The 15684-nt window shown below is 43.1% G+C and overlaps 1 protein-coding gene across 1 annotated transcript in view; it reads right to left on the bottom strand.

The window, feature by feature from the left end:
* Window positions 1–15684, bottom strand: part of nbas (NBAS subunit of NRZ tethering complex) — a 129819-nt gene that overhangs the window by 9650 nt on the left and 104485 nt on the right. Inside the window, exons 50-52 of the mRNA XM_035617330.2 lie at window positions 5608–5747; window positions 1382–1529; window positions 174–308 (exon numbers count right to left, since the gene is read on the bottom strand). Of these exons, the coding sequence (XP_035473223.2) occupies window positions 174–308; window positions 1382–1529; window positions 5608–5747 (423 nt within the window). The remainder of the gene's footprint in view (window positions 1–173; window positions 309–1381; window positions 1530–5607; window positions 5748–15684) is intronic.

Below are 15684 nucleotides of genomic sequence, written 5' to 3'. Positions count from 1 at the left end.
ATTGACGAAATGAACTAGTTCATTCATCTTCTCCATTCCAACAGAAAGACTAATACAGATGTATCGGAGCAGATGTACACAATGTAACAGAGACATGAACCTTGGTTCAGACTTTCAGGTCCGCTCAGTCTCCATTTGAATATGTGCCACAAAACTGCTACAATGACACTTACTGCCGTCATGCTGTTGATCTGATCCAGAGTCAGCTGCAGCAGTTCCTCATCACCGCTTTCAGCCATGAGTTTGAGCGCAGGCTGCTGGAGGTTCGGCTGGTTCTGGAGCAGCAGGGTGGCTATGTGTCTGATACACTGGAGAGGAAGAGAAAAGAGGGAGGGAGACAGAGAGAGGAGGAGGAGGGATGGATAGATAAGCGGAGGAATTTGCGAAAAGCAGCAGGCGAGAGATAAATACAAAAGTGTGATGAAAATAGGGAAATGTAATCAGAAGACAGAGTAACAAAGAGGAGGAAAGAACAAAAGGGGAGAGCGGGAGACAGGGAGAAGAAAGTAGGCACAGTGAAGGTTAATCGATGTGTATATACTGTACAGACACACAGACATATAATACTTTTAAAAGGGTGTACACCCACACACACAGAGTCCTGTCCCATCCCGTAATAAATGGATATCACAATGCAATCTGACTCCCCCATGCTCCGGCAGTTTCATTCCAGCAGATTCAAATTAAAGCTCTTCAGAAGAGAGTAAAAGCCCCCCCCCCCCCCCCCCCCCCCCCCCCCTTTCTTCACCTCCCACCCCCCTCCCCACACTAATATTAGACAGCCAGGCAGACACTAGCCTATTCACACTGAATAGCATTTACGCTAAACTAATATCACAGTCAGCTGGAGCTATACATACAGAATGGCATTAGGTGAACCACTTCGATGGTGCTCAGCAGGGCATGAATAGCATTAGGGGCCGTCAGATATCAAAGAGCAGCTCGGGTCTATAGTGCATCGCAGAAAGCACTGAGCTGATGCTAACACGTTGCCGTGGGTTACGTGCCTAATATCTTTAGGCTCCTGTGTTAAGGTACAGGTGAATGCAAACAGGCGTACTCCCGTATTTCCACAGACAGCGGTGACACACTGAATAATGTGTTGAGGCCGGATTGCAATCTTGCGGCAAAGCATGAATTTTCACAATCCTCGCAGTATTGCAGCAGTGGAAGAAGTGCTCTTAACTTTTATTCAAACAACTGGTCTTCATTGACTCTTCGCAGATTAAGACAAGAATAGTGATCAGACACTGCGAAGGTGAAATTACTTTCGAACAAGTAATGTGGACTGATTAATCCTCAGTACCTTCCAGCTCGCTGTTACACAAAAATAGTGTATTCAGTGTGTGTGTGTGTGTGTGTGTGTGTGTGTTCTGATTACCTGCACATGGAGCTTGTGTTTGGTGTTATAGAGAGTGCGCACCATGGTGACTACCTGCTGACCCAGGTCCAAGCCGACCTCTGGCCCCTGGCAGCGGGTCAGCAGGGTCGAGGTCAGCACAACCCAGGGGTTACGCTCCGACTCTGTCCTGGAGGACGGAGAGCAAGACAGAGCTGTGAATGTGAGTGCGTGTGGTCTTCTGCTGAGCTGAAAACATACAGACTGGTACAAATGGAAGCATTCGAAGTACAGAAGTACACATCTGCAATATATGTATCAATAAAAATATATCCTGTAGACCGGAACAAACAGTATGTAGTAAAATCTATATCATGATGTGAAATCCCAGGTCCTATATGTCACCTGATGGTAATGTTGTTAGGCAATGAACAGGTTACTGCAGCCCACTACTGTATGTACACCACATCACATGAAAATGCATATTACAAGTAAGAGAAATACACAAGCCGCATAAGAATAACAGCATCAACCTCCCTTGAAGGCAGGCAGAATTATGCAGAAGGTTCGCGGACGATCTAATGAGTTCTGATGTTGACATGTAAGTGAGGAGGAAAGATGTTTGACCACAAAGCTCCTGCAGTTAATATTGAACGACTACATGCTGCTTCATCTTCCTGTCTGTGTGAGACACCAGGGAACATCTGCCAGCAGTGAGAAGTGCCACTTTGTTTTTACTCTTCCTCTATGAGCTCTTCCAAACCTTTGCCGAATCCTCCCGAGTAACCGATTAACTCCCAGCAAGGCTAGAAAATCCCAGGAATACAAGGGAAGTATGACCCTCATTGATCTTTACGAATACATATCAGGCAAGGAGGGGAAAAAAGATGGAAACCACAGAACAACTAGTTATCTGGTAATTAGATCTTGGTTGTTTTATTAGCATCATAATTAGCATGCCGAGAAGTCAGTCCCTATATATGCCGTCCAACACTAATGTTAGTGGTTATGGAGGTTGCAGTTGTCAATCCAAAGCCAAGGCCTCCTATTAAAGCTGTGCCAAGCCTCAGGAAAGAGAATACAATCAAAAATGTTGAGCCTCGGTGCGGCTTCAAATATTCATTGAGTGTAAGGAGGAAAATTCTTTAACCCAAGTTAAAACAGAACCGTCACTCATCTATAGTATCAGAAACAAGTTGCAAAGTACGTCTGTACAGGGGCGGGGGGGGGGGGGACGACATGCTTCCAGTCGTCCAAATATAGGCTTCAATATGCTAGTGAAAGTTATGTACTGTATGTGATCAACATGACGAGCAGCACATTAAATATTGAACAGGAGCATAAGGAAAAGGAGGAGGTCGGAGATGAGGGGAGGAATCTGATTTGAACTTACTCTACGAGTTGCTTTCACAAGATAAAAGTTAGATGACAACATCCTGAAAAATCCTCGGTTATATGACCAGAAACTGACGTTTTTCAAGAGGATGATGCCCGGTGAAGTGTGCCCTAACTAGGGTTGTTAGAAGGAGGGCGCCCTGTGGTAAGGTCCTAAGTGTCTCTATGTATAACTGCAAAAGAAGAGAGTGTGTGTGTGTGTGAGAGAAATGATAGAGACAGCTTCCAAAATGAGAATGGCAGGGCTCCTGTGAGAGTCTGTCAGAAGGAAAGCCAGCTCTCCATGCAGCTATAAGTCTCAGCCTGACAAGCTGCTTCACCTTCAGATGATGTGGCCACGGGAGCAAACAGAGTCCACTTGCACTGCTGGCACCCGGCTGCTTCCTGGGCTTTTACCAGGGGTTATGGGAGGTACCCCCGAATGTGACTCAAGTGTCTGTACGCTCGCCAAATCTGTCACCGGGTGCAGTGTGAGTCATAGCCAGCCCCCATTCGTGCTTGGAATCATGACTCGATTTATGCAGACTAAAGGATACGCTTCAGAGATGCAACACTCACTATAGCTTCGAAAAACAGCCTTTGTATTCTTACTGGTACAAATCATCAATCTGTATACACACACACACACACACACACACACACACACACACACACACACACACACACACACACACACACACACACACACACACACACACACACACACACACACACACACACACACACACACACACACACACACACATGAAAATGCTGAGTCAGACAAGTGGTAAAGGTTGACCATGTAAGAGATAACACCCTCAGGTCTTCACCACTTGAAGGTTAAGTTATTCTGAGTTTTGTGTCCCAAATTATGAGTGCCGGATATAGCAGCCGTCGTATGTATAAAATGCACAGTTAACACAGATCTGCCTCAAAATTTCAGGCTTCTATTATTCAAAGAGGCAGGGCATATTACAGCGTAGTTAGTGCGTGTTGCTGCAAATTACCTTGAGTGATTTAAATGAGGACGACCAAAGAGACCAGAGGGAAAAAAAACACCATAACAAATCCATAATCAGAGGCTGCGTTTGTACTCTGCATTATGTTTGCATTTAAATCTCGAACACAGTCCGCCAGCTCAGTGAGAAGAAATGATTATAGCAGACTGACTGTCCCCGCATTGGTTTGATTACAGCTGTTTCTCTCACAAAGTCAGAGGAGGGTCTGTGAAATATCCGGGGGTGAACTTGAAGCAGCGGTGTTGTCCAAACCTAATCCTCTCTCTCTCTGACTGCTTCTCAGGGACAATCACTTCTCACAAGCCCAATGACAGCTCTACTTTTTTTTATTAAACATTCTCTGATAAACAATAGCTTTTTTTTCACCCTCACCCCGAAACTTTTCAATCCGTTCATTCGCAGTACCGCAACTCCGACAAAAAAATTTTCTTTCTCATTTTGACACATGATTCGTCTCGCTGTCAGTAAATTGTTTTCCCCCCTCCACACAAAGCTGCTTTCTGTTACTTTGGATCAGATGAAACAACACCAGCTTGAAAAAATGGCCCAAACAGAGTTGAAAAGTTATTCCATAACTGATGGCCTTTTCCCAGAGCACAAACTGTTCCAGGTGCCTTGGGAGCATTTCAGGAACTCAGGAGCCTTATGCCTCGGACACGCTATGCGACTTTCACTCGTTGTGCTGTTCACAATATGTGACTCATCGGCGACGGATGGGGGATCACACACTACACCGACTCTGCTGCAGAAAGCAGTGTTTTTGTTCACCGCCATCGACACGCCCACTCGCTCGCTGGGAATTCTCTGGCTGATGCATCAGTGATGAACATGTGTAAATGTTACCCCTCAACCGATCAACAGTCATCAGAGTCCATTAAGCAAACTCAGCCATACACAGAAGTTTTTTTAAACAGCTCCTGGACAAGAACTCGACTTAAAACTGCTGATCGAAACGGTTTGAAACACCGTCTGCTTTGATCGAGCAGACGGTGTTTCAAACAGTTTGGAAGGACAAACTCCAGACAGCGCAACCCTGTTTTGTCTCAGAGCTCCTCACTTTTTTAATTGAGGACAATGGAGCAGGCGAAGAGCAATCACATCATTATGCACTTCATACAGTCAACACTGGCTGAGGCTCATAAGAAGCCAGTTGGTGCACAAAAAAAAAGCCCAGAGCCCGACACTTTGTGAGGGCACCTGTATTCATTTCCAACTCTAAACGTCTATATGCCCAAGAGTGATTACAGGCACAGTTCTCCATTTCCACTCTCACTGAAATGAGAAACACATTGCACGGGCGCTGCATATTAAAGCGTCAATGTCTTTGTGTGTGTCCCTGGTTTCGGTAACAAACAAGCTGCCACCTAAACCCTGTTGAAAGCGGTGGACTGAACAACCACTGTCACCAACGGGAGTTTGAGCTTGAATAAGAGGCTGCTTTGACCCAAACTAGTTGCAGTTGCAAACATGATTAACTTTGAAACTGACATTCGGTGAAGATGCTGATGGGCACCGATGCACTGACAGAGGAGAAGACTGGGGTAAGAAAGGACAGAAAGTAAATCTGCTGCTACACTGTTGGTATTCTGCATGCAATCTGAGTCTGCCCATTGACTAATATATAATTCTGAACTTTCTCTTAATCCTGTATGTTTGAATTTGTGAATGATAGAATTGCTAACGAATTTTAAACATGGGATTGTGAGCAAATTAATAGTTTATCAATTTAAGTGAGTTATAACTTTACATGAGAAAAAAAATGTTTTAAAATTTAGTTTTATCTAATATTTGCATCAGTGAGACTGTAAATAAGCAGAATCTCAAATAATTGCTCTAACCATGAACCATGAAAAAACAAAAAAACTTCCTTACACTTCCTCGTTCAACATAGGCGGCCATGCTTGTAGGAGGAGTATGAGAAGCTGAAAGTCCTCCCACTTCTGAGCGGCTTCCAGCAGCTCCAGGAAGAGAGCGAATCGTTTGTCCTCATCCTCGACGTCTTCTATCTGGAACTGGGAGAGAAAAAGGTGGAGAGGACGCAGGAAGGTGAGAAGGGTAAATACATTTGAGACCAAAAAGCAAAAGGCCGGCTGTAAAGATTTTAATCCTAAGGTGCTTCATTGACAATAAAAAACAAATAAACAAAATTAAGAAACCGGTCTGTGTCTTTAAAATCCTGTTACATGTGCAATATTCTGGATAAAATTTATACAAAATGCCAGCATCATCCACTGAGAAGTGCATCTCAGAAATCCAATAATTTGGACACTACCACTATCCAACAGAAACATCAGAGAACCAGGAGAGCAGCTTTATTTGATTTTCAATGAAGCATGCCCTCCACAAACCTGACAACCTAATGATTGCAGTGGAGTTTGTGAGCTAGACATTTCGGTCAGGGCGAGACCTGAATAAACTGTGCCGTCACACACAGTCAATCCATACTCGTATCAGAGTGTTCAAACTTCAAGTAAGGCAGTGAAGGGAAGGAACAAGGCTCCACTCTTAATGGCACATTTTACGGGTTAGTCTAAAGAAATGTCACCTTTGGCCAAAATGATTCTATACTATTATGAGAAAGAGAAGAGATGGAGACGGTGAGGGAGAGAGGAGATAATGACGAGGAATGGAGGAGGGTTAATGTGGGAAAAAAATGAGAGGAGGAGGAGGCGGAGGAGGGAAAGTAATTAATTTTCTTCTCAAAGGTTGGCTTCTAGTGTGATTTAACAGTTCAGAGAGCAGCTGATTTCTGAGGGGAAAACTACAACCTGCCAAAGCATGGCTGCTGCCAAGACGGGCTCTGTCACCCACGCACACACACACACACACACACACACACTTGCAGGCAGACTCATAAAACATAGTTTCAGCCTCAGTAGCATTCTCACATTTTATATGACTGGATTTCTATATAAGGCGTGGTGATATTTTATCAGTAGAAAAGCTCTAAACACAGTTGAAGTTAAACATTAAAAATAGACGCAACACTGCATGTGCATGTTGTGTCCACAAAACTGGATTACATAGCCTTTAAACAAAATATACTGCACACCCGGGATATACAGTATTTGTTGAAAAAGCCACAGTAGAGCGCTGCAGGCGAGTTGTTTTATGCTACAGTAGGTATTGTAGGTTTAACTGTTAATGAAGTCAAACTTCATGGCAAGTTAAAATGTTGATAAAGGCTCTTATGTTGATGGATCCCCCCAAAAAAATTTAAGATCCACAGGTCATAGGATTAACCAATAGCCGATGTTTGGTTGGCGCTAAAGGAATGATGTCTTAAATTAGCATCTGATACTCCTAATGGTTCTGAGACCAATTTATGCATAAAAACACGGGGCTAAATTGTGCTGTAGTGAGGCGCCTTATGATGGGGGACGGAGCAATAAATTAGTAAATCTGAGGCTCAGGACCCTCGGGAAATGGAGGTCATTTTGGGAAACAGAAATGGAATCTTAACTACCTGTAAAAAAAAAAAGCCCTCACTGCAATCTGAAGCTCTCATATCCATCACCGACTGTAAACTGCAACCCAAAGCCCGTTCATCATTGTTACTGCCTGCACGTTATGAACGCTGAATACCGAACACGTTGTAGCTATTGAAGCATTTTATAGGTTTTATGGCCCCATTTATTCATCATCTTGCAAAATTCAAGGGTGCGGCAGGGCCTCAGATTTCCCTGCTAATATTCTGATTGCATGTTCTCACTGCAAGACACATTACACACTGCAAAGACCCCAACTCGTCTAAAATACTACAAACCCCATCCTCTCACACAAACAGCCAAAGATGCACACTCAGATTCATCAAAACTACAGTAGACCACAGATTAAATTGCTGAAAAAATTACTATGTGGCTGCGAGGGCTTTTATTTTCTTAACAAGGAAGGATGGTAATTAATGATGCCTAGTGATTAAACTCAACATATCCTCTGTGGTGTTGTACAAAGAACGGGAGGGCAGAAGGGCAGAAAGAGGAGGGAGGGACGAGACTGTCAGCCAACACTGTGACAGGAAAGCTGATCCCGGATCAGGCTCTCAAGAGTTTAGAGATGTAGGCAGTTATCTCGTGGCTTTTTATTGGATTTGGGTAAGATTACATCCCAGCGAGCCCCCTAATAGCATTACTTGAGATTGCGTTATATTTGCAAAACTCACTGATAAGTCCCTATCCTAAAGCTTTTTTTCTCTTGAAGAGATAAAAGTGGACACATGGACAATGCTGGTTGTCATCTTGCTGTCTGGTCGTTGCAGCTTTTTCAATTCTTCCATACATTCAGCTAATAAGTGAACTTAGGCAGATGGACCGCGAAAAACTGCCCAGATACACCAAATACACTGCAAGTAGAAGGGTGAGGGGAAGGTTTTTTTCTTGAGTGGTACTGATTAACCGTAAGTTATGTCAAAATATAATAAAAGTATTATAATCTAGCTACATATTAAGATTAAATAGAGAGGGGAAATTGCGTAACACTTGCATAAATGGAGCCAGGGTGAATCATTTTTTTCCAAAGAAGCGACTTGTCCCTCAGCCGGTTCGCAGATGCACGTAGTGAGCTCGGACAACTTCAATGGGAAACACTGAAACAATCGGATGTTTGCTCGCACACTCGTCCGCATCGTGTCCAGTTAGGAATTCTGTGTAAGCCTCAGTAGCAAGTTTGACGCCATTAACCGCAGGCTGAAGGAAATTAAAAATGACAACTACAAGTTACCAGAAGCCGCATTATTGCTCGCTCTCGTGTGCACGCACACACACACACACTTGTTTTACCATACCACTGAGAGCTTTTACTGATTAAGGCTTACTTAAAAATATCATAACTTCTGAAGTTTTACAAAGCTGTACAAGTATACAATCGCATGCACATCTCTATAAGATGAACAGCAATTACTGAGCGTGTAGTAGTTTGCCCGAAAAGCTTGTGCAGTGTGACAGGGCATCTTTCCACTGATTAAAAACTGCAGTGCAGTCTAACCTTGCTATCAGCATATGATAATAAAATAGAGAGGGAAAAAAGGGATGAAAGTGTGTGTGTGTGTGTGTGTGTGTGTGAGGCAGAGAAGAAACTGAAACTATCCAGATGATGCATTTTCCTTTCATAAAGCAAAATGATGTGTGTGTGTGTGTGTGTGTTTGTGTGTGTGTGTGACTTGTAGACTGATGAAAGTGGAGTAATCTTTTCCTCCTGGGAGTTACTGGCATGATACTTCTGTCAGAGGGACACACACATACACACCAAAATAATAAGGACCATACAAACAGACACACAGGTGTGCACGCACATTCAAAACCCATCAGCCGAATGCCAATGAAGCAGAGCTTCAACAATCTCCTGTGAAATAATTCCCTCCCCGTCGCCATCTTTCCTTAAGGAATAAACTCTCGCACTAAATAAATATTTCCAACATCAAAGTGCTCTGCTGTGGTCTTTTTGAATTTGAACTGCTTTCAACACGCGGGTGACACTTGAAGGTAACACCGTGGATAAATTTAGACACACACTCTGAATGTACAATGCCCTGCTATACACTAAATATCCAAGAGATAAACCTTGAGGGTGCATATCCAGTGATTTGAGCCCCAAACCAGACTTTGAGGTATTTTTATTTGTATGCAAAAGGGAAATTTGTCAACAACAGCTAAGAGATGAAAATGTGTATATATGGGGTCCAAGGGGAGCGTAAGGCATTTCTGACTTTTATTTATTCTGATTAATGCTTTGTTTTTGACTGTTAGTAATTAAATTCCTGGGCGAAAAATGTAAAACAGCTTGATGTCATTAAGGGAACTATTTCTCTATATTTATCTCAGTAAGAAACATGAAAAACATTTAATACATGATATATATATATATAAAAAAAGTATTGATAGGGTACATTGGGCACACAAAACCTACACAGCATCCACTGGAATTCTGAAAGACCCAACAACAAATTGTAATGCTACTATACGGTGTGTGTTTTCAAATTCTGCAAACCAAAAACAAATGACCAATTAAATAAAATTACCATTTTTATTGCAAAGAACATTGTGCCAACATGCACAGAAAATTTGAAATTCAAGCCGACGTTCCATGTGCCTTCTGCTAATTTTGTCACTTTGATTAATGTAGACAAATCAGCTTGGACTTGTCGGCTGAGTCAAATGGCAGCCCACAAAACACAAGCACTTTGAACGAGAAAAGACATTAGGGTGTTTACTTTCAATAAAAAAATATTTTAAGCTATTTCTTTGGGGATTCCATTTCATGCCAACACCTGCCTGAAAGACATTAATGTTCAAGGTCAAGCCCTCACAGAGCACACTGAGCAATTACCAACCTGGTGAAAGAGGTTGTGACTGGCATTTATTTCCTTTTGTCGTCACACGACTGGTGTATTCGCCTGATTTCTTAGGACTCATAAAGAACTGTCACTTGTCTTTCCGTGGTGGTGCTGAAGGGCTTCTCTGGCTGTAATGATCACTGGGTAAATGCTTGGTGAATTAACCTGGTGGGTGTCATACCCTTGGCTTGACGAACTGGCTGATTGATTGTCCTTTGTTGTATCTTGTCTTCAACAATAAAGGTACATTTTAAACTCTTTTTATTACATTATTACCAGTTCATGTTTACATCAACCAGAATCTGGTGCGCCTTTTTACACAGTGATATTCTGAAAAGTAAGAAGCATAAGGATTGATTGGATGAATCAAAAGAAGAACAAAAAAAAATGCGTATATGGAGAATTTCTTTTGTTGTTGGGCTTGAAATTATTGCCTCAAATTGGACAATTTCCCACTAATTTGTCATCATTATTAGTGCGCTTTCATTAGGGCTCAACTTGAAGAGGCACTTCAAACACATTTCCGCCAGGGTTCAAATTGCATGGTGTTCACAGTGCCGCTAATTGCCGACAATTTCATGTCGTTTCAACCGAATGCGTGTGATGAAGTAGAGAGAGTGTTTGATCAATCATTTAACACAGCAATCTTAGAATACTTGGGATCTTGAATGGTTTTTGAAGGGGAAGCGGCATGTCCTAGAGCCACAGTGACCATAATTTAAAAAATACTTTTGACTGACATGCTAAGTGTTATGGGGTCAAATCGTTTTCCCCCAGTTGTTTAAGTGGATATCCACAAATCCATAAATTTACTACTGTACCTGAGTCATCTGGTGACTAAACTGATTACAATCCAAATGAGATACAACCCAAGTTGTTTCCAGGCTAGAAACATTGCGGACAAACCGCTCAATCCCCACAATCAGCAGGGGGATGTCGGAGGAACACCCCAGTACTTGTGAGACACAACAATCAGTGCTGCCGGGTCGAGCCACTTAGTTGTACTTTGTTCAAAGTTTTAAAATTACCACTTTTTCACATCAATAGCTCTAATTAGAGGTTAGTTTTAGAAAGGAGCACACGGTCACAGCTCAGCCTCCACGTCTGCCCAAACAAAACACCCTGTGGCAGGAAATATCCAATGGATCGTTCAAAAACGACATGCTGTTTGCTGCTTTCTATTAGATCAGTACGTAACACAAACCGCCTACTTAGAAATCCCAATTTGAAAAAATGTCTGGTGGTATCAATAAGTTGTTGTTTTCTTCTGCTGTGGACAGTTGCAAGGCGGCTGGCATCAAGTCAGCCATGATGATAACACTGCCGCTGGTTAACGCTAGGAGCCCAACAATGAAATAGGAGCTACCTGGAAACGCTAGGGGCACGGAAGTTGTCAGCCTCTTTAACTGGTGTTAAAGAGGCTGACAACTTCCGCGGGCCCCCAGACACTCTGGCACACAGAGGACTACTCATGCAACTTACTGAGACATAATGTATGATAGAAAATCTTGAACTAATGGTTGCTCAGATATTTCAGTCTGAACCAAAGCGGAAAACCAACAGACCCACATTGCAATCTATGGAGCCACACAGCTAACGGGGCTAAATCACAGACCTTTGGACTCACTTTATACGACTACACAATAGCTTCTCTGCTGCATGCTAAGGAAACACTTGCCGACATAATTCAACTGCAGTGAAAGTACATTTAGATGAAGCCCATGGCAATTATCAGACTTTCAGTGTCGATTGCTTCGAAACATCCCAGGGAACCTGAAATGGACTTGATACGAGACGTTCAAGTAATGGAAAAAGACCCTTATTACCACTTCTCTCAGAAGACATGATAGGTGGTGAGCAGCATCATGCAGTGCACACATACAATCATATGGTCAGAAGACCTCAGAATAAAGTCAACAAAAGTCCCTTTTACCCCCCAGTTACTGTGTCACGCCACACACATGCAGACCTAGAGGACGTGTCTTTGCGACTGAAAGCAGCTGACCCTGTGGCTGACTTGTTAAAGTATGTGGTGAACAAATCATCACCTCTGTGGTAAACAGGTTAATGATCAGTGCAACTATCACGGCCCGTGTTGACGGCGCGCTCCCCGCCACTCGTCACATCTTATTACCGCTGCGGACCACGACGGCGAGACCTGTCAATTCCACCGCTTCCTCAAATCAGCGGGATAATTGGAAGATGGCTTCGATGTTATTAAACATCATAGCATGGAAAAATGCTACAGTGTCAACTTCATCACTTAACGGTGTCAGTTTGCCGAATTAAAATTTCCATTATCCAGCTTCTTGTTTTGTAATTGTTTTCAGGAGATGTTATAATTAAGACTGTCATGACATGTTCCAGATTCAGGTTCCCTGATGCTAAAATGTTGTGGCTGTTTGCTCCACGGGATAAATCATTATTTTCATCCTCATCCTGAGAGCTGGTTTTCAACATGGACACTTGACCCATTCTCCCGTCCTCCTGCCAACATGGCAACAGAGGCAGTATAGCTGAGAAATGGGGTTTTCAGGTTACCTAGAAAAAACTATGTAGATAGAAAGAATTGAGTGTTTTCATTTCATCCCTTTTGAGTTTTTGTTGTGCATTTATTCTGAATATCTTTTAACCATTTAACAAAATAAGAGCATGATGACAGCTAATGGTTGTTTTTAGGGACAATGTCCTGGGAAGAAATATCTGCATCACAGCCAACGCAGCAATGCACCAATCAAGGTACCGTGATTGTTGGCCTTTCCAAGCTAAGTCAAGGAAGTGTCGTTCCTTCCTGAATTTGTATGAGCTGTTAGTAAAACACAACTGAACTTTGGCTCCCTTTAGATAATCTTCTGTGTGACTTGGCAATTACCTCAGTCCTTGACCCGAGCGGGAGAGAGAGAGAGAGAGAGAGAGAGAGAGAGAGAGAGAGAGAGAGATCCACGGGGGAGGGGGAGGGGGAGAACACAGGATGTGGGCATGTCAGTGTATGAGCCTGGGAATGCCGATGGAGCTGTGGGATCTGGAGAGCTCTGTGTCTGGCCTTTACCGAGCGGGCTGTGAATGAGCTCATCAATATTCATTGACCTGCTCCGGCTAATGTCCCCATCGACGGGCAGAATAAAGTTGCAGAGGTCGCACACTTCACAAGGGGAGAGAGAGGGCCGGGGAGAGCACGAGAGAGAATGAACGATGCCGCAGAAGTGAGCGGGGATGATAAGAGAGTGCAGGTTTCAGACAAAATGAGAGCAGAGAGAAGAAAAACACCAAAAGGGCAAAGCCTCAGGGCTTGCAGCGGGGTTAGGGAGTTTATTACGACTTGAAAGTGAGACGCATAAAACATGCAGGGGGGAACATAAGCACAAAGATAGAGACACATGCCTGTGGAGAAGAAAACAAACACAAAGTGGAGTGCAATGACAAACAAACAGCCTCTCTGACCTGTCCCTATATTTTGTTGTGCTGTGACTTACTCTCTACCTTGCGGTCTGGGTTAAATCCACACAGTAGTAAAATGATGGTGCATCCCTCAAGAGAGGATACAAAGTTTGAGGGAAAGAAGATAAGCGAAGAGGCTTCTACGCTGACGACAAAACGAAGGGAGGGGAGCGACTAGAAAAGAGTGGATCAAGGTCAGGAGCAGAGAATGAGCTCGTAGCTTGAGACTATCTCGACACACACCTGCTTGACATGACGCCACGGCACCAGGCATCAATATTAAGCACATACATGAGCTGCCGTTACGGTATATATTAATATTAAACAATTTGCGCCGAGACTCCAACCTTGATCGTGCATGCATATAGAGGCTGATGCGGGAGGTGTGAGGAAGGCCAGGTAGTGGGGACGTTACGTGTGCGTGCGCTGACTCACAAAAACCACAAGGCTCGACGCAGAAGCACACGTGCAATTACTCAAGATTGGAATAAGTTAAATGCTTTCAATGTCAAAATACGACCGGTTAAAACACAACTTCAGATCCAGGTGTGAGAGGAAGTTTAAGCTAAGATGCACAACACACACTCAGGCTGAATCATCTAAGTTTAAGTAAAGCCTCTGCTACAGCACAGCAAAGAACTTGACATAAAAAAAAGATTACTGGGCCCCAGTGCCCCCTATCCATCTCCATTTTTACCATCTCTCTCCCTCTTTCTCATCTGGCTCAGAGCCGCCCACTTTCCCATCACTTCAACTGTCCTCGGGTTCTTTTCTCCTCTCGTCCGTCTCCCTCTCCACGTCCCCTCATTTCTTGTTTATGTTATTGCACTGCCTACTCTCTGGTGCTTTTTTTGACTGACTCATCAGTGATCCCACCGTGAGGATAGAGTGTGTGTGTGTGTGTGTGTGAAGCGCTCTTCTCGGCTGTCTCCGAGTTAAAACTGGAGCATACATTAGGGTTTTTTTTGCAGGGAACCAAGCGGGAGAGATAAAAGCTGACAAAACAAGAGGAATCATTGCCTGGGCTTGGCTATCAGAATAGTGACCCCTGATCTGTTGCGTTAGAGTGTGGCCCTAAGATTCCTGAACCCCATCACATTTATTATTTACCTACTTGGAAAGAAACACTACTCCCTCTCTCCTCTTGTACAACCCTCTCCTTCCAGTCCAGGATCATTCATTTTTATCAGACACATCTTCCTCCGCTTCTCTGCATAGCTTCTCCTCTCCACCTGGCCTTCACCTCTGGACATCGCTGTCCCCCCTACACCCCCCACAATCCCTAACGTGAGGACTACTGACGCTCTCTTCAGTTTTCTCATTTGAAAAAATGTGTGCGCGCGCACCCCAGGGGCCTAATGATAACACATTGTTCTGTCAAGCGACAACACTCCCACTGGTGTTTCTGTTTATATTTCTGTCATATCAAACAAATATTGCTGTTGCAACAAAAAAGTACCCCATCCGTCTGTGCAATTCTTTTTTGTTTTGCTTCCTCTCGTCTTTCTTGGATATGTGTCACGGCTGCGGCTTATCACGGCAATATGGTTTTGCATACTTCAAACGACAGCCTTAATATTTAATATACAGCTGGTGGAGTTAGATATGTTGCAGTACAGCAGGAGGGGAGATGCACACGGGCACGTACATAAATAAAATGTAAGCTTATATACTGTAAACATGGATTTCCATTAATACAGGTAGACTAATGAAAACTTAAGGTTTTGAAAACCTCATGCCAATGTAAATATGTTATTTGAAGCACTTGTTGTACGAAAAGTTCTATGAAGTGCTAAATAAATAAAATCTGATTGATTGTTTGATTGATATACCATTGTGTCAAGAAATAATGGAATTCTGTAACTTTCTTTCTAATTGGTGCATAAATCAACAACCTATTTTTCTACTGAAAGAGAAACAAAGGTGGAGCAAGGAACTAGGAAAGTGGGAGATGTTGTGGATGAGACAAAGAGAAAAAAAGGAGACGCAGGACTTGAAACATGGTTGGTCATGCAAAAAAAGATGAGAGGAAGGCTGAGAAAGAAATTATACACTGCATGGAAGTTGTAATCAGAAACAAGAATCACCAAATATCACCCCTTGGCAATAAATGGGATTTTTTAAAAGTTAAAGTCACATCTACGAAGACTTTCCTCAGGAAAGGTAAAGGGAAAAAAAAG

Source organism: Scophthalmus maximus, chromosome 18 (assembly GCF_022379125.1).
Source record: "Scophthalmus maximus strain ysfricsl-2021 chromosome 18, ASM2237912v1, whole genome shotgun sequence".
Lineage (NCBI taxonomy): Eukaryota > Metazoa > Chordata > Actinopteri > Pleuronectiformes > Scophthalmidae > Scophthalmus > Scophthalmus maximus.
This window is presented reverse-complemented; position numbering and strand designations above follow the sequence as displayed.